This window comes from Acanthaster planci, linkage group LG14, assembly GCF_054643075.1.
Source record: "Acanthaster planci isolate LZ-2023a linkage group LG14, COTS_SCS, whole genome shotgun sequence".
Taxonomy (NCBI): domain Eukaryota; kingdom Metazoa; phylum Echinodermata; class Asteroidea; order Valvatida; family Acanthasteridae; genus Acanthaster; species Acanthaster planci.
Window position 1 is genome coordinate 7936552 of NC_141790.1, and position 21123 is coordinate 7957674.

The 21123-nt window shown below is 41.1% G+C and overlaps 1 protein-coding gene across 1 annotated transcript in view; it reads right to left on the reverse strand.

Moving 5' to 3' along the window:
• Positions 1–21123, reverse strand: part of LOC110985344 (uncharacterized) — a 96861-nt gene that overhangs the window by 1681 nt on the left and 74057 nt on the right. The window contains 29 exon segments of the mRNA XM_087146159.1: positions 63–774; positions 1147–1242; positions 2833–3055; positions 3609–3780; positions 4497–4739; positions 4927–5069; positions 5862–6029; positions 6354–6540; positions 7101–7189; positions 7942–8084; positions 9388–9538; positions 10199–10324; positions 10496–10575; positions 10927–11143; positions 11879–12049; positions 12766–12949; positions 13556–13752; positions 14262–14475; positions 14929–15058; positions 15216–15394; positions 15840–15991; positions 16308–16566; positions 17121–17162; positions 17164–17250; positions 17252–17278; positions 18527–18643; positions 19180–19328; positions 19864–20038; positions 20686–20901. Coding sequence (XP_087002285.1) covers positions 63–774; positions 1147–1242; positions 2833–3055; positions 3609–3780; positions 4497–4739; positions 4927–5069; positions 5862–6029; positions 6354–6540; positions 7101–7189; positions 7942–8084; positions 9388–9538; positions 10199–10324; positions 10496–10575; positions 10927–11143; positions 11879–12049; positions 12766–12949; positions 13556–13752; positions 14262–14475; positions 14929–15058; positions 15216–15394; positions 15840–15991; positions 16308–16566; positions 17121–17162; positions 17164–17250; positions 17252–17278; positions 18527–18643; positions 19180–19328; positions 19864–20038; positions 20686–20901 — 5049 coding nt within the window.

Here is a 21123-nt window from a genome sequence, read left to right on the forward strand (position 1 = left end):
GAGGGGAATCCTAAACATAAAGTATTATTATATTATATTTGCCAAATAGTGGTAACATCAACCTGGTTTTGGTCGGAATCATCCTGATTGTCAGAGCGTGGAGTCCTCTTTTCAAACAGCAGCATCTCCTCTCCTTTACTGGCCCCAGTTTTCTTCTTCAGGCTTGAAGTGCTCTTGGGGGGCTCCACCCATACTGAAGGGACAAGCTGAGGATCAGGGGGCTCGGTGTCAGACCCCGGGGAAGCTTCCTGCTGAAGCTCCGTAGGTTTGGCATCTGGAGAATCTCCACTCTGATTGGCATCTTTCTTGAGACTTCCTGAGCTCTGAGTGTGCAAGGTTGGCTCTGCCCATTTATCAGCTACAGTGGGGCTCACTGAGGGACTGGTGTCCACTGAAGTGGACGTCCCTGGATCTTGACCCTCACTATCCTTGGCCACTATGAGGGAAGAATCTCCAATGGCATTGGAGCGGCCAAGGCCAGACAGGGGCCTCTTGGACTTCTTGCCTGACCTCTTGGAAGAGCCGCTGGAACTTGCAGAGCTGCCAGAACCACTGGAATGAACCGATGCTGTTGACTTGGGCCTCTCAGAAGAAGCATCACCCACATTGCTGGTGCCAGCCTGGTTGTCGCCATCACTGCCGACATGTTTGCATTCGCCAGTGCTGACTACAAACATGGACATATCAGCAGCTGCAGTGGAGGTACTGTTTTCCTTGATTTCATGGGAAATTGCTGGGAGTCCATCGTCATCAGGTTCAGGTGATACGCTCCATCTGCATACCAAATGGTAAACACAATCATATTTGGAATTTCAAGTGGCATGCTCTCTCAGATTTTCTAAAGACGCCCAAACTAGGAGCTAGTGAAGTCAACCTGGATGTAATTGCCCATATCAAATCTTTACGTGAAATGCACATGTACATACAACCTGAAAATACTACTGTGAAGTTGCAAAAACTTCTCTGGTTTGAGAAAATTGAGATAGGCTTTCATTTGAAGAGTCTCAAGCCTTTGTGAATCCAAAGTTTGCTGGTAAATGGAAGTTTGCAGGTAAAATGAAATTATGATTCTTTTATCTTGGTTGGATGACTTGGAGAGACAAAATTAGCTAACCACTGGTTTAAAGCATTTATTTGTTCACTTACGATTTGATATATCGCTTCTTATACACAAAGAAGACAACAGCAGCAATAACGAACAGGATCAACAAACTGCAAACCACGCCAAGGACTACCTTCACTCTGCAGAAGAATTCAAAAATACTTCTTAAAACCTTAACAACTAGGACTTCTGATATACGTGTACAACACAATGTAGGGCCACAGGTCCATAAAGTTATGAAAATACAGCAGCGTGTCAAATTTGTTGTAGAGGAACGACTTTAAGTCTCTGTGTGGAGGTGAGGAGAATATTAAAACACCGGATCGCGGACGGTACAAGATAACAAAGTTGACAACTACACTGTCTTACGAGTTGCAGATAAGGCATAATCAGCGTTTTCAATTCCTTCACTTCTGTTGTGCATTATACACTCATTTTCCTTTCAATGCTTACTTTTCCCCGTCCATTCTCCAACTTCCTCAAAACATTCTTTTTCCATAACACGTCTAATAACTTATTTTTTAGATCAAATCCATACTAAATATTATTTTCCATTCTTCCTTAGTGTGCATAGTCACGTGCAGCATAGCTGCACCTGCCCAGGAAACATCTTGTTTATGTAGTCCTCAAGTACATTTAAATATTCATTTTACATATTGCTTGTGCACTCATGCACCTATGAATCTGTACACAATTATAAATTCTAATTAAGTATTCTCAACTGTTTGGGTCACAACTTTCGATCCACAACAACTATACCGGTCTAAATTTAGATACCTTGAAGACCGTACAGTGATTGAAATATGACTTCTACAAAATCCCTTAGGTCTAAACTACGAAACCCCAGGTTTAAGATTTTCAAAAATAGTTAATGCAGCTTAAAAAGGGATAATTCAACATTGTGTAGATTTACTGCACATCTATGATTGTTCATGAGTTCTTGGAGAGCTTTAAAAGAGTTGTTTTAACATTTTAAATGTGCTGTGCACCAGATCCCAGTAGAAATACATGGTGCTCTGTGTACTGGAGCTTGCTCAGGGGAGCAAGTGAGGTACTGTACATTACGGTCTTGTACTAGGTAACAGCTCCAGAGCAGCATTTGCCTAGCCTTTCATTCTCTGCTCAAACCCATTATATTGACCCTTTCAGAGGGCTCTTAGTCGGGCCTCTGTGGTTGGTCATGTGGTGGGCAAGTCAGTGGATCGGGGGACACTATGATGACCATGCTCCCCACAAAGGGAGCCAACAAAAGTTTAAAAAGAGAAAGGTGATATTTTTACTCTATTTCATTGTTCCCTCCACAAATATGTAAATAAAACTCTGAATGTAGCCTCACCCCTCAGAAATGCAATAGAAGATTACATCCAAAAATTTCAAACATTTGGCTCAAGAAACAGGGATAGTCCCTCCTGAAAATTTGGTATGGATCTGCCCTTGACGCCAGCCAAAAATGATAACTTTCTTGATTAAAGTGCGCAGTGCATGTGGTCTGATGCAAGCGTGGCCATAAATTTAAGTGACTATAACAAGAAAACCGTTCACCGGATTAAATTCGAACTTCACAGACCAGAGGTACCTGTACACACGCCAAGTTTCATAAAGGTTGGGCATGGGAAAGCTGATGAAAACTAGGGGTCAGATTCTGCCCCGGCTGTGAATTGGTCTGAAAAAAGACCGGCTTTTCTAGAGTTAAACACAACTTGCTATTACAGGCATTATTGAATACCCACCTCCAGTGCAGGTCATCACACACCGGGTCAGTTAACGGGCAGGCACAGTCGTATCCGTCGAGGCGGTCATAGCAGACATATGGGTATTCACACGGTATGGACTGGCATTCATCCAAATCGGTCTGGCAGATCTCACCAACCCATCCGGGCTCACAAATGCAGGAGTAGGAATCGAACCCATTGCTCCTTTCTGGAGAGGTGCAGTCTGGGTCTTCAGCAGGGCCTGTAGTGTGGGAAGAAGGAAACTGTTCAATTCTGTCCACAGTTTGAAATATCATTTGGGGAAACTAACTCCTGTAGATAAACTACAGAAAAAATCATTAGGTTTACGGGTAGTGATGAGTTCCTTCCCTTTCAAATCATGAAAAAACTGTTTCCAAGATAGTGGATATACTGCCCTCTTTGTCTTAAATAGGTAATAGTTTTGTCCACTGGATGCTTTTAATCCTTGGCCATGTATACGGGGGACCGGCATGATGTGATTGTACATTCAGTACAGACCTGCTGCATTAGAGGGATCTGAGTGTCATAAATCGCTCATGGCTTCTCAATCTATCCTCCAAAATCCCACTGTGGAATGTAAAAACTACATCACAGACATGAGAATGGGGTACGAATCTGCAAGAGAAAACCTAAATTTGGAGCAATTTGGATGGTGGCTTGAAAGTTTATTGCTGAAATTTGCTTCCTGCTGACACATTCCAGCTCATATCTAGAGCTGGATTATAATGCCCCAGTTGGGAATTTATTCGATGGGTACAAACAGTATAGCTCACCTCTGCAGATGCCCTCGTTGATGCACGGGTTGACCAGCACTGCAATCTGTACCTCCAGTAGCTGAGACACAGCCTGTGATTGGTCCTCAACAAGGACCCGGAAGCTATCCCTGCCATGGTAGTTGGAATTTGGAGTATAGGTGAATGTGGATGTTGTCCAACTCATGTCCTCCTGAATGGAAAAATGTCACATTGGAGAAGTTAGGGTTTAGCCCAAAATGTGCAAGAGTCCAAATTAAATTTTACAAAAATCAGACTTGTGATGGAATTTTGTCCTGGAAAAACTTTTGCTCTTCACATTTGCACTGCCACAATAAGTTATGTTCACTTTTAACTGTTCACAAGCTGTGTAAAGAACCAGCATGGCAAAGTTAATGAGCATACTCAGGTGACACTCAAGTCTAAACCACTCCATGACTAATCACCGGTTTGATTTTGATACGTACAGCAGAGTATGAGCTTAGCCAAGGCATGCGTGTGCAATTCTCATTTTATGTTACCTCAGTGAGGGGTAAAATCCAAACATTGAAAAACAAAAAGACTACTTTGGAGTTTGTAATGGCCTCGAGCTGGACTAAGAGAGGGTGCTGTTTCCATAGCAATGTGGCTCCTTTGGTACTAACTGCACGTGGCATGTTCACGAACGACTAGGAAATGCAAGCGTTACAGTTGCATTGCTACCAACAAAATGAATACTCCCGACCAACGCGGCTCTTTTCAAACCGATGAAGGGGTGCTTCTGTTTGAGACAGATAGGTAACCACATCTTGGTGCAACACAAATCTATTCTTTGCTCTCCACAACTCAGTGCTCAGATGCTCCTATGAAATGAGGCTTGAATTTGACAGAACCCTAGAATATGACATCTTCAATTACAACCCCACTTACCACTTCATGTGGTATATCGAGTCCACAGGGGATGGCTGGTACTTTGTCATCCGCACCAGAGGACTGGTGGCAGTTCTGTGGAGTTGGCACTGCCTTCGATTCCCTTGCAAGCCTGAGGGTGCCGTACGATGGAAGCTGGGTCACTATGGTCAGGTTGTCACTGATGTCTGGGTCAAAGGCTCCGAGCTGAAAGCTGAGGTCCTTGTAGGCGACGTTGAATCCTGTGTTCTGCTCCACAGTGAGCTGCCGGAGAAGATAAGGGAAACCTTTGATATATCTAATGCAGTATTGCAATCAGCAAAGATGTATAAGACTGATCATTTCCAAGCAAAAAAAATTGACTTCTAGCGTAATGATGACATGGTCAAGTCTAGTGTCAGGTTATTTTAGTGGTCAAGGTTCTGGTTATGGTTAGGACAGTTTGGCTTACCAATGCCATTCTGCCATTTCCAACAGAGTTCCCATCCTGGGCGATGTACAACACAGGGTTATCGTTGACTGGTTGGACATTGATAGAAATGGCAACAGTAGTAGACAGTGGCGTTATCTCAAGCAACGACTGTACCTCTCTCACTGAGGGAAAGAATGAAGAAATGTTGACAACTTTGGGGTATACAAAAACATGAGCTTCTACATCAAAAATGAAGGAAAGCAGTTTTATGAAAACAGTGTGGATTCCATGCTGAACAGTTACTGATGCTGTTCACTCACAAGATGGAGCTCATATTCGCACTCCTTTATGCGCATGTGACACTCATAAAAGAGCAACTTTTCACCTGAACGTACACAAGCTCAGAGAGTCTTTATGAGAGAACCGTATCCAGGGTGGCTAGACATTCAAGCATTGACTACATTCTTCTCATTGCCAACACCAAGGGGGGGGGGGCACGTGCGCTGAGTGCATAAAGATCAAGCAGAACTATCAAACTTAAATTTATCTTTAATCTGTTATGTGTAGTCAATCACTAATTTCGTTACTCCTCCACAAAGGATTTCAATGAAGACCTTGATAAATGTGAGTAAATATACATGAGCCCACAGACTTCAAATGACTGTAAAAACAAAACCATAAAGGTAAATTAATTTGAAACTTCATATTATAATAATGAGTGTCTTTATATGCATGTCAAGGTTAATACAAAACATTGGGCATGGTACAGCTGATTTGTTCGAAGGCAGGTTCTGTCCTCCCCCAAGTATGAGATGGCCCCCCCCAAAAAAACTTTTCTTTTAAGGTTAAAACCTGGCAATTCTTCGGAAAGATTCATCAGAGGCAATACATGAAAATGAGATTGGGATCGATTGCCAGCCATACGAGCCCACACACAAACACAGCAAGCGAGGCAATTGCTCTGGAAGACTAACCAGTGACTTGCAGAGTGAACGTTCCCTGGCAGTCAAGGCACGGCGTGAAGCTCAGAACACCCTCCTGGGTGATATTTGCTTCTCCTCTCATGTCTCCATTTGGTACCAGCTCAAAGATTAAGATATCATCTTCAGGGTCGCTGGCCTGGAGAGTGTAAACCAAAGTACCTGCAAAGAACCACAGAAAGATAAATGACAAGGGGGCTTAGTATGTTATGCAAAAACCTGTGTCTTATACAAAGAAAAACTTGTAACCGTGAAAGTCACATTGTCTATGAGGCCAATCTTCCAGATACGTTCAGACTCCATTTCAATTCCAAACTTTGTTTTGTGCCAAACCAAAGAATAATAAAATTTGATCATACCAGCAAACTTGAAACACCTGTCATCTTTAGTATAGGCTGAGCATATTACATTTTTGAAAACTGACTTTGATTGTGTCTCCAGGGCATAGAATACACCCTAGCAAGAACTGGTGCATATTATACAAACCTTCATCTTCATTCATGAAGAAGTTGTCGGGCAGGTTTGTGATCTCTGGTGCGTTGTTTGGGATGGTGCTGGTGACCTGGGCCAAGGCAAACTGGGTCTCCCGACTGAAGAAGGTCACGTCGTCCGTGGCGCGCCTCCTGCGACTCCCCTCTGAGGGTGGTGAGGCTGAAGACCTCGTAGAACAAACCTATTAAAAGTGCAAGTCACTAATAGTCAAAAAGACGAGGAAGTACTCTACTATAAAGGAAGTGAAGTGTTTACCAAAGTTTAATTCTTGTGCTTCATACACCTTGCTTTCATCATCAAAAAGTTAATGACATTTCAAAGTCCTGTTCACTTTTCAATGCAATCCTAAGTTGTACTTGATATTATGTGCTCAATGTATCACACTTGTAAGAGTTTGCACATTTGTCAGACTGCTACTTTCCTTGAAATAATTGATACTTTACAAACAATGCAAATGCCTTCAGGATGGGGAATTCCTTTTTTAAAGATAAAAAAGAAATGTGAAAATCATTTAGAAAAATCTCCATTTTGCCCCCCCCCGACTCAAAACTTGGATATGCCATGTGCCTAGCCACCTGATTGTAGAGAGCTAACCATGTTCACAAAGGCTATGCTAACAAGTCCCTCTTTCTATCTCAAATTTTTAACCAGATTTGATTGTTTTTACATGTGCAATCCATTTCGGTATGGAACACTTGTGTTTATAGCATTACAACTGAGAAGAAAGACTGGTACACAAACCTCCACGTTGACCTGATTTGCACCATCGTTATAAGTAATCTTATCTACTTCACTGCATGTCTTGGCGGCATCTTGCCACTCAGACTGATCTAGATGCAGAGAAATGAGGGATAGACAGAGAGCTGTGAAAGACTTCATGCTTCAATTGAGTTTTAATCAAATTTGTTCACATTCAATTCAAGGGATATTTAGTTTCACAAAATGCCATCTATGATCAATCTTTTCATTTAATAATGTAAAAGTTAAGATTAAACGCAAGTACAAGAAAAGGAAAAGCTGCTTGGGGAAAGCCTTAACAAAATAATGTACATCAAGAAAATATCATTATACTACAGTAAGCTATAATATCAAAAGAAATATAATATACAAATAATATTTAGATCTCTTAATAGAGCAAAGAAAAACTTTGATTCAATGGAAAGTTTTCTTACAGTGCTTGTGTGCTTCTTAAGACGGGTACATGTATGTCATTCGGAGACCAGAGTGTCCTAGAGTGGATTCTCTTAAAAAACTGCATTTTTTAACCCTAATAGTCCCAAATCCTCCAATTTCAATATGATTTACATACACCCTAGGGGGCTAGAGTTAAAAACTGGGTTTTTTTTAATGTCACCGTACTTCTTTGCATCCTTAACTCAAGATTTATTATACAGAAACCATTTTATCCTTGCAACATTTCACTAGAGGCATGATTTGGGATAATGCTGTTATCTAGGAATTGGGGTAACAAATAAAGAACATGGTGCTGTAGGATGTGCCGTGACAGGTACATCAGCACCATACTAAGGACTTGCAATAGAACAGGAAGACTACGGTAATTGTCCAGTTGCTATTTCCTTACCAACATTCCAGTAGATAAGCCGAGGTTTTGCATTGGTCCAGCTCCCCGGTGCGCTTAGAGTAAGGCTGACCACCATTGGTCCCTGCAGTTCTGTCTGCCCAAGACTGGTGACATAGAATGTTGGCTCATACACAAAACGTATCCTATACACAGCATAGAATGTTAAAGTTATTATCCTTGATTTCCAAAAATGGCCAGCTGTACTGCTTGAGATCGGACAAAGTACAATATATGATAACAAACTTGTTGAATACACACATTTATAATGAAAATATCTCAAACAACAAATTACTCATGTATAAGACACATTTAATTAAAAGAACACGGCCAATCAAATAAATTTGTTATTACTTTGCAAAGTTTTTCACTTTTGGGGTTTTTGCCAGAATAAGCCATTTGCGAGTGAAAATTTGAATAAAATCTGGTGTACTGATGAGTTTTTTACATGAACATAACTTGAATTCTCCATACTAAAACCACTGTTGCTATACCTTGTGATTCGGAGCAAACTTTTGCTTAGTTACATAAGAGACGTCTTGCAACAATACACTCTTCTCAATGGAGAAGAATGGCACACAGGAATCAGTCCATTCCAGAGATGGTGGTTGCTATGCAAAAGCTTGCCCTGAATCATGAGGTATAGCAACAGTGTCTTTGGTCTGAGGAATTCAAATTGTTACATTTCTGTGCAATCAGATAACAAAGTGTATCAAGTTTTATTCAAATTTAACTCGCAAGTGGCTTATTGCTACATAACATTTGTAAAAAGCAAAGTTTACTTAGTTTCTTAACTGCATCCAGAATCACCATCTCATCAGTACATTCTGCATCCACATTAATTAAAGATATGCAGATATGCCTGCCCCTTGAATGCACTCATCAGAGTAAAGCATATTGTAAAGAACAAATGGCCATCTAAACTAATTTCTGTGAATTAATCACTTTACTTGTGTCGATTAAAGGCATTGGATCACCCATCAATTTAGCTTTGAAAGAACCATGTTACTGTATTTCACAATGAGCAGCTGTACAATTGCACCCCGTGGGACATAATTTGAAATAAGAGGAACAGCCCAGGTGACATAAATGCTTGTTTTTCTGCTACACTAATGTGCTTGTATCTCTGTTAAAATAGTGAAAATTGTTTGTATTTTGCTGCACACAACATCCAACCAAATCCATTTGCATGCAGACTCAGATCTAGAGGATGTGAGGGTCAACCCCCTCATCAGACACCAAAAATAAAAAAAAAATAACAGTGCAATTAAATAATAATTACAATAAAAGAAATACAATCCTACTACATGTATAAAGGTTAGGGCATCAGTAACGATGTAATGCATAAATTCTGTGTCCACATACTATACTAAAATCTAAATGGCCTGCCCCCCCCAAATATTCCTGGATTCGCCCCTGGTATGTTAAAATGTGCTTCTGCAGACTCACCGTTGCCTGAGCAGTCTTGATGTGTATGGGATAGTGTTCAGAGGATCGGTGATGTAAGGTTTATAATCAAGGGAGGCATCAGACGTGAACTCTTGGTTGGTTCGGTTCACATCTAGCAAGCCTACGAGGAGTGAGCCGCCCTGGTGGAGACCTGTAATACACATGAGTACAAGATTGGCGTTGAGTACTAGTGGACCATTCAGTATTCTGGTGAGGATATGCAGGCTGGCAGGCCAGTTTAAATTCAACGAACAGTTTAAATTCAACAGAACAGTTTCAAGTGAGTAGATACCCAGGAAGATTTATTTGTGGATGTTTGTGATGTTGGTTGGAGTAAATTGTACCACGTTGGATCTATGCTTGCACAATCCCCCAAGGTTACCTTGTGGTTTGAAGTACACAGCACTACAAGAATTTCTGAATATGTGACCCATCATCCCCAAACCGGGCTGAAGTACTTAACTTCATAACCATAAAATGGAACTTCCACTCTTTGGATTTTCACGGGAGTTTTACAGCTATCACTACCCGTAAGAAGCTCACTGCAAACAGAAATTTCACTTTAAAGTGTAAAAAAAAGATGAAGGAGAGGAATTGCCCAACATCACAAATACCGACTTCAGCCTTGTTTAGGGATGGTGGGTCACATATAAAGTTTATTATACACTACCGGAGAAGTGGACTGGCAAAACAATCCAAAGACTCGCTCTTTAAAACTTTCAGTTGAGACGCAATGGTGGCTGTGTAATAAATTATCACAAAGCACTCTTCTATGTACTGGTAATGTAAACTGATTTCTCCTTGAACCTACCACCTGTTGTAGCCAGAGTGAAATCAAAGTGGTTATCTACTGCCCTCTTCCTCCGCCTCTGGATAGTTGGTGATGCCAGGACAAGGTCTGTACCGTCAGTGGATGTCATCATCATGTCACTATCCTCTGTTGGGTACATTACACAAAGCAGGGTGGTGCATTACATTATTTGTCCCTCTCTAACTATTTTTAAAACCTTGGGGCACTATGCGTCCCTCAGGTGTTCAAAACATCATAAATCCTACATCACAGCAGTCAACAATTGTTAAGTATACCCCTTTTCAATTACATACTGACCGAGTATAGTGGTTGTTCCTGCAGATTTGGTCACACAGCGTTTAGCCGCATTGCACACCCTCATCCAAGTGTGAAGAGTCCTGAACATGCAGGAAAAAAGATCAAGGATAAATTTGTATGAAGGGGCCTAAATTAGAAAAAATGTGAAATTTCTTCATGTAACCTATTGTGAGCTTTCTGACGGGGTAAGGCTAAGTCTTGGTACTCTTTACTTCCTCTTGGAAGGAAGGGTGGCATGGTCCACACCCACCTTTCTCACATTATTCTTGAAACAATAGTGCTCCTTTGTGGCGGAGTTGTGGCCCATCGGCATCATCTGCCAATGTATGGCACATATCCAATACCTAATTCAAAATTTGAAAAACTGTCCATTTTACACAATATGTCTTCAAATTGGAGACATCAGAATACACACACTGTGGCACACTTACTTGCCAGGTTCCATGTTGAACTTAGGTGGAGTGTCCGTTATGTTGGTTGAGTCTTTTGGGATCTGGAAGTCAGTGAGGCTGTACCTCTCCTCCCGGTCACCGGCTCGGACAATGATCACACCATCCTCAATGGCAACTGAGCCAGACGAGTTGCCTCCAACGACCATGCAGGGAACAATGTCTTCGAGGAGCTCTGCTGAACTGCTCACACAGTACTCTGGTGGAAGTATATGAATTGGCAGACACCAAGCAAAGATAATCAGATGCATGGAAAAGAGGAGATACAATGCAAGGGTAACTAAACCCAGGATAACAAGAATCTCTCTGACAAGGACTGGGAAGTCCAATGCTTGTGAAAATTGCTCAACGAAAAGGTTATACTCTGAAGTAAACTGATGATAACAGAATAATTACAGAGCCTTCAAGGTTTGGAAGCGTCTTCAGAATACACTTCATCGGATAGGATAATTAAATGCACATATTAAACAGCACTTGACTGCCCTAATGTGGGGAATGGCACTTCCATAACATATAAAAGATGTCTGGCCTTGCTTGTCCTGTTGAATTAAGGCTTTTAAATCATTTCTGATGAGATGGAGGCATCTGGAGTCAACTATCCAGATGAAGATGGATTCAGATGGTAATCTGAACAATGCTTACAGAGACTACCGCACTGATGAAAAGAAAGCTCCCAAGGTAATTTTTTTCAAAGGAAGTCACATGAGATAACATATGAAGGACAACTTCAGATACAAAAGGCAAGGCCGAATGGGAGGTCACGTGGAGGTAACATGTGGTAACAGGTGGTAACATGCAACTAAATGCAAAGGAATGAAGAGGGGAGACCCACTGTTGGTAACCTAGGTAACACACTGATGGGGAGTGGTTTTATTTTAATAATGAATTTCGAAAGAAGTCACATTAATCTGTGCACATAGTCTGACAATCTTACCGTAGCGAGCAACTGATTTGTCACTGGACTCTGACCAGGAGGTCCCAGTCTTCGAGGGGTCACTACTTTTCTCCACGTCTGGTGGGAAAATTTCTTCCTCAAACTTCTCGCTAAACATGGAGGTGGTGTTAACTCCTTCCACAGTGGGTTCTTCCAGAAGGACAGTTATGCCTGGGATATCCAAAAGCGACTTTTCATTATTTAGAGTCTTGTGAATTATTTCTTAGTTTCCTGTCCAATTCGTGTTTATCAGCAGTCACAGGCCTGCATATATTCTGTCTTATTAGTGCGAAACTGTTTGTTTGCAAGTTACTCTACCCGTTATATATAATATACCATCACATTCTGTTCTTGTTTTTCCAAGACTGCTCTCCTGATAGTGTTGTGTGAGCTTATTGGGCTCCTATCCTCCAAAACAAGCAAAAAGCTAGAAAGGGCACACATACACAGGATTTCCAACTCCAAAACCAACTTTTATCTGTTTTGCTGTTTTTCCGAAAGAACTCTGCTGACAACTCAATGCACTGCTATCCAAACAACTGCTGATTCTCAGCACAGAAAAACACATCATGAAACAAAATGTAATACACTGTAACAAGTTTACCCCACCTTAGAACTTACCAACCCCTTCCCATGTGACCTAACGAAAACCCAAAAAGAGATACTAATTCAATGTGCTATCGTAAGCAATAAAAGAACCAGGTCAGCTGCTGGAGGCCCTCCACTGACAGCCCTTCACTGGTGGTTAAATAATGGAGTGCCAGCTGAACAAGACACTATACAAATTGTTGATTACAATAGTCTTCAGAGTTCAGAGCAGTAATCTAATCACACCACATGACTGCTGTCTGTTTGTCTGCATATCCAACTGTTCATATTTTACCTACCATCGCATTCCACTACAGCTTCCAAGCCTGCTCCATTGACAGCCTTCAGGGTTACGTAGTATGTTGTGTTGTGCTGCAGTACCCCTGTCAGATTCTTACTGATAGCCGTCTGGTTCAACCCAACGTTGACAAAGTCTTGCAGGTCTGTGGCACCTCTAGAGGTTCCGATGGCCCAATAATGCTCCTGAAAGAAAAACGGTTTGCTGGTGCTGGAAAGTACAGTCTTCCTATTGTCTACACCTTCATCACAACTCTGCATAAAGATGTGCTCAGAAAAAACTAATCAGCACCAAATGTCAAAGTGCTCTTTGATACTTGAATCTTGTTGGTTGCACAGCTCTAACAACAACTGGTGGCTCATAATTGAAAACCTTCTGTAGATCCACAGAATCTGCAGAAGTTGAGTACCTTTTTTTGGGGGGGGACTTAGGGGGTCCTCAATTACAGGAGGGGAGCACCTTCTCTAATTTCTGGGGAGTGGGGCTGTGCCCACCCTTTGTTACACTGCTAAGGTCACCACATATCCATACACGGTACTCTTTATCTTTGTGACGTACTGATTCTTCACCATCCAAACCTCATGCTGGGGATACTGGCTGGGGGGGAGGTGTCAGGGAATTATACCCCCTTGTGAATTGCCCAAAATACATTTAGAAAACAGAGAAACGATACCTGCATCTAACCCTCTATTCACAGTTAACCCATCCCGCCTTTCATCTAAGCCAAGACCTGCCCTGCTTTGCAAGTCCCACTTTTATATAGCAAACTTGTCCGACAATGCAAATTCTACCTTAATGTCACTCTCCAAATCTACGAAACTCCACAAGACTTTAATTGTAGAACCTGAGGACTGGAAAGTTGTCGGCTCAAACTCATTGAAGTTGGGGTCAGTGTAGAAGAACACATCAAGCTGAGCTGGAGTGTCATCAATGTAGAAACCGTTAGAAGAAGCCACTGCAGTTTTACCATTTCCCAAGTATGTTTTGACTGTGGAGTAAACAGTGAGGTGCGTCAAGTTTGTGTTGACAATCAATCTTTAAAACACTAATAATTTAAAGTTCAAAATTCATTGGATATTTCTCTTACATTGGAGATGTTGATTGGTACCAAGTGACACATTTGATTTATCACTGAAGTATTGATAATCTGGATACTAGCGGACTACTCAACATTTGTCTTCAGTGAATGTGTAATCAATTCTTTGAAATTAAAAATTAGGTTATCATCTAAGCCAGCTTTGCAATAACATGCATGAAGTTTAGCGGGGGCTAATGCATACAACACTAGAAGACACACAAAAACTAGTGAATTCGATAAACATGTATATGAGTATGGTTTTTCAACAAAAATACACAACTGAATTTCTTTTTGACTTAAAAACTGCTTAAAAAAGTATGTCCATCCATCTAACACTGGCAATCGATTAATCAGTATTATACATTTCCTGTAAACAAAAGATAGTTATTTCTTTGGCTTCTATGTACAGAAAAGCTCACCTGTCAAGAAAAATGGATACTGTAACCCATCTTGTCCGGGGGCTGGCATTGTTGCATTTGTGTCATTATCAACACTGGTTCCATTCAGGAGCTCCAGCCTGGGCAGATGAAGGTCAGTGAGTGTGAACGTGATGGCCACAGCATCCATGGAACATGAGGGGTCGCACTGGTAACGATCACAGGGACTGATGCAAGGGACACATGGCCTTCCAAACTGTAAACAGACAAACAAGCAACAGAGATATCAGCTACATTGCAATTTGGGTTTCTGAATTGTGAACAGAGATATTGATAAATGGGAAGAACTACTGACAGTAAAGCTGGAGCTCAATTGGAGCACAAGTAAGGTGTTCTGGAAGTCACAAGCTCATATCCAGCTCAGGTAAATTTGCTTGTGCATTTTTACAATCAACTTGGGTGTAGGATCAAATCTGAAGCATGAGTGTTACAGGTTAGGATTTGCTACTCATAATGAGTGGGTTGGACAATAGAGAATCCAGCTGCCAGCAACATGTCTTTGAGCAAGCCACTTTACCCATACTACCATCTCTCCACCTACCAGAAGTATAAATGTGTACCAGAACTAGGTGGTGAATAGTTCACAGCCTACAATTAATTCAGCTTCCCAATGGTTGACTAATCCACTGAAGCACTGTAAGCTTATTACCTCCTGGAATGCCACGATATCTGTGGCCCCTGCCACTGAGCCCACACCAGCAAAGTAGCGGGAGACAGGACTGGTCCCAGCCCTGAATGGTGCCCCATAACGACACAGCTTACTCTGGTCAGGTGGCATTCTAAACCAGAAGAAAAGGAAACATGTGGCTGAATACATGGATGCATGATGTAGAATTTAAAAAAAAATGAAACATGCAAAAGTGGAAGTGGTAAGTGACCTTTTCAAAATTGAAATTCACAAAAGGGTAAACAAGTGAGGAAGCAAATTATACAGACCTCAGGTTTCGGAGTGTTGCTGTGACCGATGGAGGACTGAAGGGATCCAGCAGTTCAGGAATGTAGCTGTTACGATTGAAGACATGAAGGATGAGCTTTGTAGATGAGGACATGACTGGTACACCAGTCACAGAGGAGAGCAGCTTACCATCAACATTCACTTCAAAGGACCATTCATCCTACGACAAGGGGAAAGCATCAATGAGAGTTACAAGGAATGGAAGACCACAATTACTTTGCACACTCCTGAAATGAGAGCCTGACAGAATTACCAATTTTCACTTGCTGGGATTCTATTCATGGCTTCCTGATCCCTACTCCTGAATCCAAAACAGAACTGATTGAGCTGCTTAATTGAGATGAGACACTTGGTTAAGCTACTACATGAAAAACTACTGTTTCATGAGGAGAAATAAATAGATATATACATGTGCATCAAATTAAAATTTTGGCCTAAAAAGCTGTTCATGGTGAGTAAAGCTTATTTCTAAACTCAGCAAAAAGGTGCTGAGATGATCCACGAAATTGATGATTTCATGATTTCTACAAGAACTCCCTGTGGCAATGTCAGTTGATACAGCACGGGCATTTGGCCGAAGCAAATATCTCATGAACAGAATTTACCTCATCAGCATCAAATGGCATGACCCTGAAGTTAATGGAATAATGACGCTCTTCCACTGATGGGTCGTAGTCCAGATCCACAATGTTTGACGTCATTGGCCAGTCATCCTCAAAGTAGCGACACCACAAGACAGCCTGCGATTTATTTCCATCTGGCAAAAGACAATACAATCAACAATGCATCATAGCATAAGGGAAGTTGAACACATCCTGCGACTAATTTTAATTTTCAACTCACTGTGCACAATCCTACATCGTCATTACATAAAGTTGCAACAAAAGGTGGTCAATAAGTGTCCCACGATGACAGAAAAATTTTACATCTTTGCCACTGTTAATGTGAAGTGAATGCATTACGTTGCTTGAATTTAACTGATCAATGTCTGCAGACATGCAGTTGACAGCAGTTGTCGTATGTACTCGAATGGCACTCATTTATCAAAAAAGTTACTGGACATATCAACCCACTTGGATAGAGTTGGAAGCCACAGGCTCTCTGTGGAATCCATCTGCCACTTTTGTCATCAGAGATACTGTCTCCATCTTCGTCAGGTCTCTCGATGGACCACGGTACTTTGGCAGTGGTCATGATCAGGCCTTGGGCTGCCTCTGTTGTGGTTGCACCGTTGGGTTGCGACTTGACCGTGGGAATAGCAACGGTCGTATTACTGTCCGCAGGATCAGATATGCCAAGGAAGTCAAGGCAATCACACAATGGGCAAGCCGACTGGGGAAACAAAATAACGGCAAAAGTAGGGAAAACGTCAGTTACTTCTCAATGCATCTTTGATTTGAGAATTTCTTATCTTGTCTGATCATTTTTTGCTTCAAAACCAAATATACGTTCAAGAAGCCAGTTAGTTCCTTTAAAAACACAAACAGCCTTTGTGCATGTAAAAGATAGGGAAAAGTTCATTTGATGTAGGGCCCACACAATGCGTGCATGAAGTCATATGTGGCATGGAATACACTGAGGCAATTTTAATCTGAACTAAAAATGTGCATAGGTATCTGTTTTCTTTTTTTGTTGAATCAAATGCAGTGTTTAAAGACAATGATCAGCAAATATACCTAACGGCCATCTGTTGTTTGCAGAATTTTCCTGAGTGTACAAACCGTACTCTGGATGGGGTATTAGAGGCCTTGTTAATTAAGCCTTACCCAGCCTGTACTTTCCACTTTGTGCTCACTGAGAGAAGTAACAGTACGGTACTCTTTCAATACTAGTGAAAGTGATAAAAAAGATGGATGACTCCTTATCTTTTTCATGTTTATACCTACCTGATTAAGAGGCTGTGTGTAGCAGCACTGACAGATCCCTTCCTTGCCAGTTCTCTCGTCCACCAAAGTCAAACTCTCCGATCACTCCATCTGGGCCATCCCAGAATAGGACACTGGTCACGCTGTGCAGTTTCCGATGATGCGGCTTTCAAGTCAAACTAGATAATGTAACAGTGACAAAAAATGGTAGAGTGCCTTGTTTTAAATAAAAGTTTCCAGCAATTCTTTGGAAGTTTAAACAGCTGTAAGGGAACTCCTACAAAACCCTACAAACCAAATGACAGGAGTGTCTGAGTGACAGATGAAATCAATATCAGACTTCCGTGAGATCCCAACTGACTGTGGAAATTAACACTTTGAAGTTTCAGTAAATCTCTGCATTACACGAGACAGAAATCATCAGATGGAAATTGGGGAACTGAATGTAATGGATTGAAATCAAAGACAAATGGATCATTCTGTAAATTTGGCACCCAAGTTCTTTTGTGATGTCTCTGTCATATCTGACATGCGATGCAAGTTTACAACATATTCTTGAATGTTCCAGATTGATCAGTAATTAATGCAAATTATCTGCCAAACAACTACAAACAGTTTGAAGTCAAATTTCAGTAATATTTCCAGGTTAAATTACACATCAGATGTAATAGGGACACAAAACTGTAACACTTTTGGACCCTGAATTTATAGAAAAACCGGGTTTTGCTGTTAGAAGGGAGCCAACACACTTCAGTCAGATCAGTTTCAAGACACATACAGTTATCTGAGAAGACCACTTTTAGTGGCAGAACATGCATCTCTGTAAATGTACGAAGAGATTGTCTGGCAGTAGCGTAAATCTGTGTTGGAAACTGGAGGATGGGGAAAGGTGGGGGGATGACTCGCCCAGACATGGAAGTTTGAAATTTGAAAAAGGGGGGGGGGACACCATATACATTTTATGGGGGAGGCGATGTTTATGGTAAAGATGTACATTTGTAATGTGTATCAAATTCATGCAAAATCTTACATCGGAATGGGATATTCATGGCTTTTCAAAATTGCTTCCCCTTTTTAGTGATATTGCAAACATTTCATTCATTGGGAAATACTGAAAAGTCTTTACAATCTGCTTTACATTTTTTGCTCATCACAAAAAAGTGGGGGGATGATTCCATAGCCCATCTCCCCCACCTTAAAAAGTGGGGGGGGGGGATATATACCCGCCTGGGATTTAAGCTCAAGGTGTCTGGCATTATGTGATGTATTAATCAAGTCCACTATAATTGTCACTTATCAAACAACTAAGGTCAGTACGCCACCTTGAAAGCTGATTTCACTGGGGAATCCTTTGGGCATGATATAAACGGAATGATGGGCTGTATATTTTGTTGACTTTTAACACAAAATCGACTGAGAACACTAACCTCATACTCAGAGCTCCTGACAATCTGAGCATTGGTGACATAGGCCCCAGACAGCATGCGTGGCCCTCTAGTGTCCCGCTCCATCTTCAGTGTCAAACTCTCGTTGGCTGCAAACACCTGTACAAGTTAAATTCTGAATTATTTGAGAAGCTTCAAGAATGCAACATCAAATCATCCCCAGGGCAAATGCTTACTCAAACCACACTTAAATCCGTGTCTTGCTGTAAGAATAAAGGCCCCAAATTAATAACCAGTAGAAATTTCACTACATCCCACAGCATGGCTGATCTCTCTGACAATTACACTAACGATAATAACACTGGGAGATATAGGAGGAATGGACTGGAAATCTAGTTTTAATCACCCTCCTTCATCTGGACAGTTTTATTTTGAATGTTTAGTAAAGAAATATCACTAAATCTTGCTTCAGAACTTGGCCTCTGAGTCTCTGTATGCCTCAACTTTAACCTCAGCAAACATTTTTAATTTTTAAGCTGTCCGTCAATAATACCAACACTTTGCTTGTCAAGCTGAGGGTTACTGTGCTTTTGAAGTGGAAAATAAATTTATTCTTCCTTCAAGATACCCAAATGTCCCTGTGAATGCACGCATGTGCACTAAGAAAGTCACTGCCTAGTATTTTGTCGACCTACCTGCTGTGAATGGTACTCCAAGTCCCACTTGTCCCTGTTCATGTTCCAGAGTCCCTTGAAGTCAAGTGCTGACCACTGCGGATCAGTGAAGGGAATGTCCCTCAATGGACAGGCGGGACCCACTGGGTTGGGCAGGTGGAGAATTGTGCCTGTAATGATCAAGTCAAATTGTAAGTTGTAAAAAGATGAGGGCATTACAGAAATAGCCTTTCAGCACAACATTAAAAACAAGAAAATTAACCGGTTGATGTCGGAAGATGTGTAAATAGGATCTGGTAATTTCTATTTACAGGAATGGCTGATGGGTTGATGAACCATTAAGCATTTCAAGACTCTGGCAGTGGATGTGTGTGCCACTGTAATCCCTCATTTTCATTTTTTTTGTGCTGTCCAAAGACCAAGACAAAGCATGTGTTGAACTTCAACCTGACCCATATGGCTACCTGTTGTAAGTATTGCTCTGTGGAGGCATCTCAGCATGTCAACATTGCAAAATATGAGCTTTCAGTAAAAAGAATTGTACAAATATTGTTCAAGTGACTCTCAATAGTCAGTTTTTATGGGATTTGGCTGCATTTTAAAATCGAGGTGGAATATCCTACTCTTTTCAAAAGTCAAGTATTTCAGCTGAACATAACACAATCAGCAAATGGCACAATAAACTGTCAAGGAGTATCAGTTTACCAGAGACTTGGCTTCGGTCTCCACTGTCTGTTATATCCATCTTGAAGTCCATTCCATCTGCCACCAGCCCGACTGTTGGCTCTGACAAGTCCACAAAGATGGGTCCAACTTGGGTCTGTACACTATCGCCTGCCTGGTTCACAGCTAACAGCTGAACATAGTAAGGGTGGTTCATCTGGAAAGTACAATAGTAGACAAATAGTTTAAAAAGACTAAATCAAAAAAAGAACCAAAACTGAAATATCCAAGAACGGCAGCATGCTTTGATAAGAGGAACACCAGCATAAATGTAAAGTCAATATGAAGTTTATTTCCATAATTCTCCAGACAGATGATGAAATATGCCAAAAAGGGCCATACTCAGTAGAGCTAACAGTGTGAAAAGGGTACAGGAACGTTTTATAAATTTAAAACTTTTCAGACGATATATGCTTTAAAGTGCTTAATAAAAAGATTAGAAATTAGGTCTAGCTACAAGACCTGGAGTTTAAAGACCAATACATTGTGGTGGATTCTAAGTGTAACTTTAGGAAGCAACTTGTTTTGTGCACATACAAATGATCCAGTGATTTATACACTGTGATAAAATAGGACTATACCCCTTTATACCAAATGCCAAAGCTGCAACCTGTTTCCCTCTAATTCTTTCTTACATTCTTTTCTATATTAAAATGTTGAAATGACAAAATAATTTACCATCCTGAATGACAAATGTCAGTATTAGGCCTTAAGTATTCTGGCATCTGTGGATTTTCAAAACAACAATATTAATCTAGTAATTAGTTTATTGTCAATAAAAGACAAGGTTTGCCATTGCTTTACCTCTAGGCTTAGGTCCACGAATGTGTGATCCCTGATGCCTGGGCCAAGTACCAACCAGTCTTGGTCGGGTACCGGTGTCAAGTTGTTGTCATCTCTGACATCACATGATGCAGCTTGCATAAGGCGGAGATTGAAGGATTTGATTCCGCTCTCGTCATCCTGGTAATCTTCCCACACCACAGACACGGACTCGTCGCTGTCGGTGTATGTCACCAGCTGTGGTTACCAAAAGAGTTTCACAGTCAAAAGAAAGAGCAATAAACCATGGAGGTACAGTACATTACCCTATTACACCCTATTATATAAAGACTGAGTCTGGCATATTACACACTAAAGGGTGCAATATAGGAGTATCTTACAATTTTGAATAGTTGGAACGTCCCCCTGGGAATGCCTTGTTCTCATTCTGGAATGGGGAGCTGTTCCACTTGAAACACT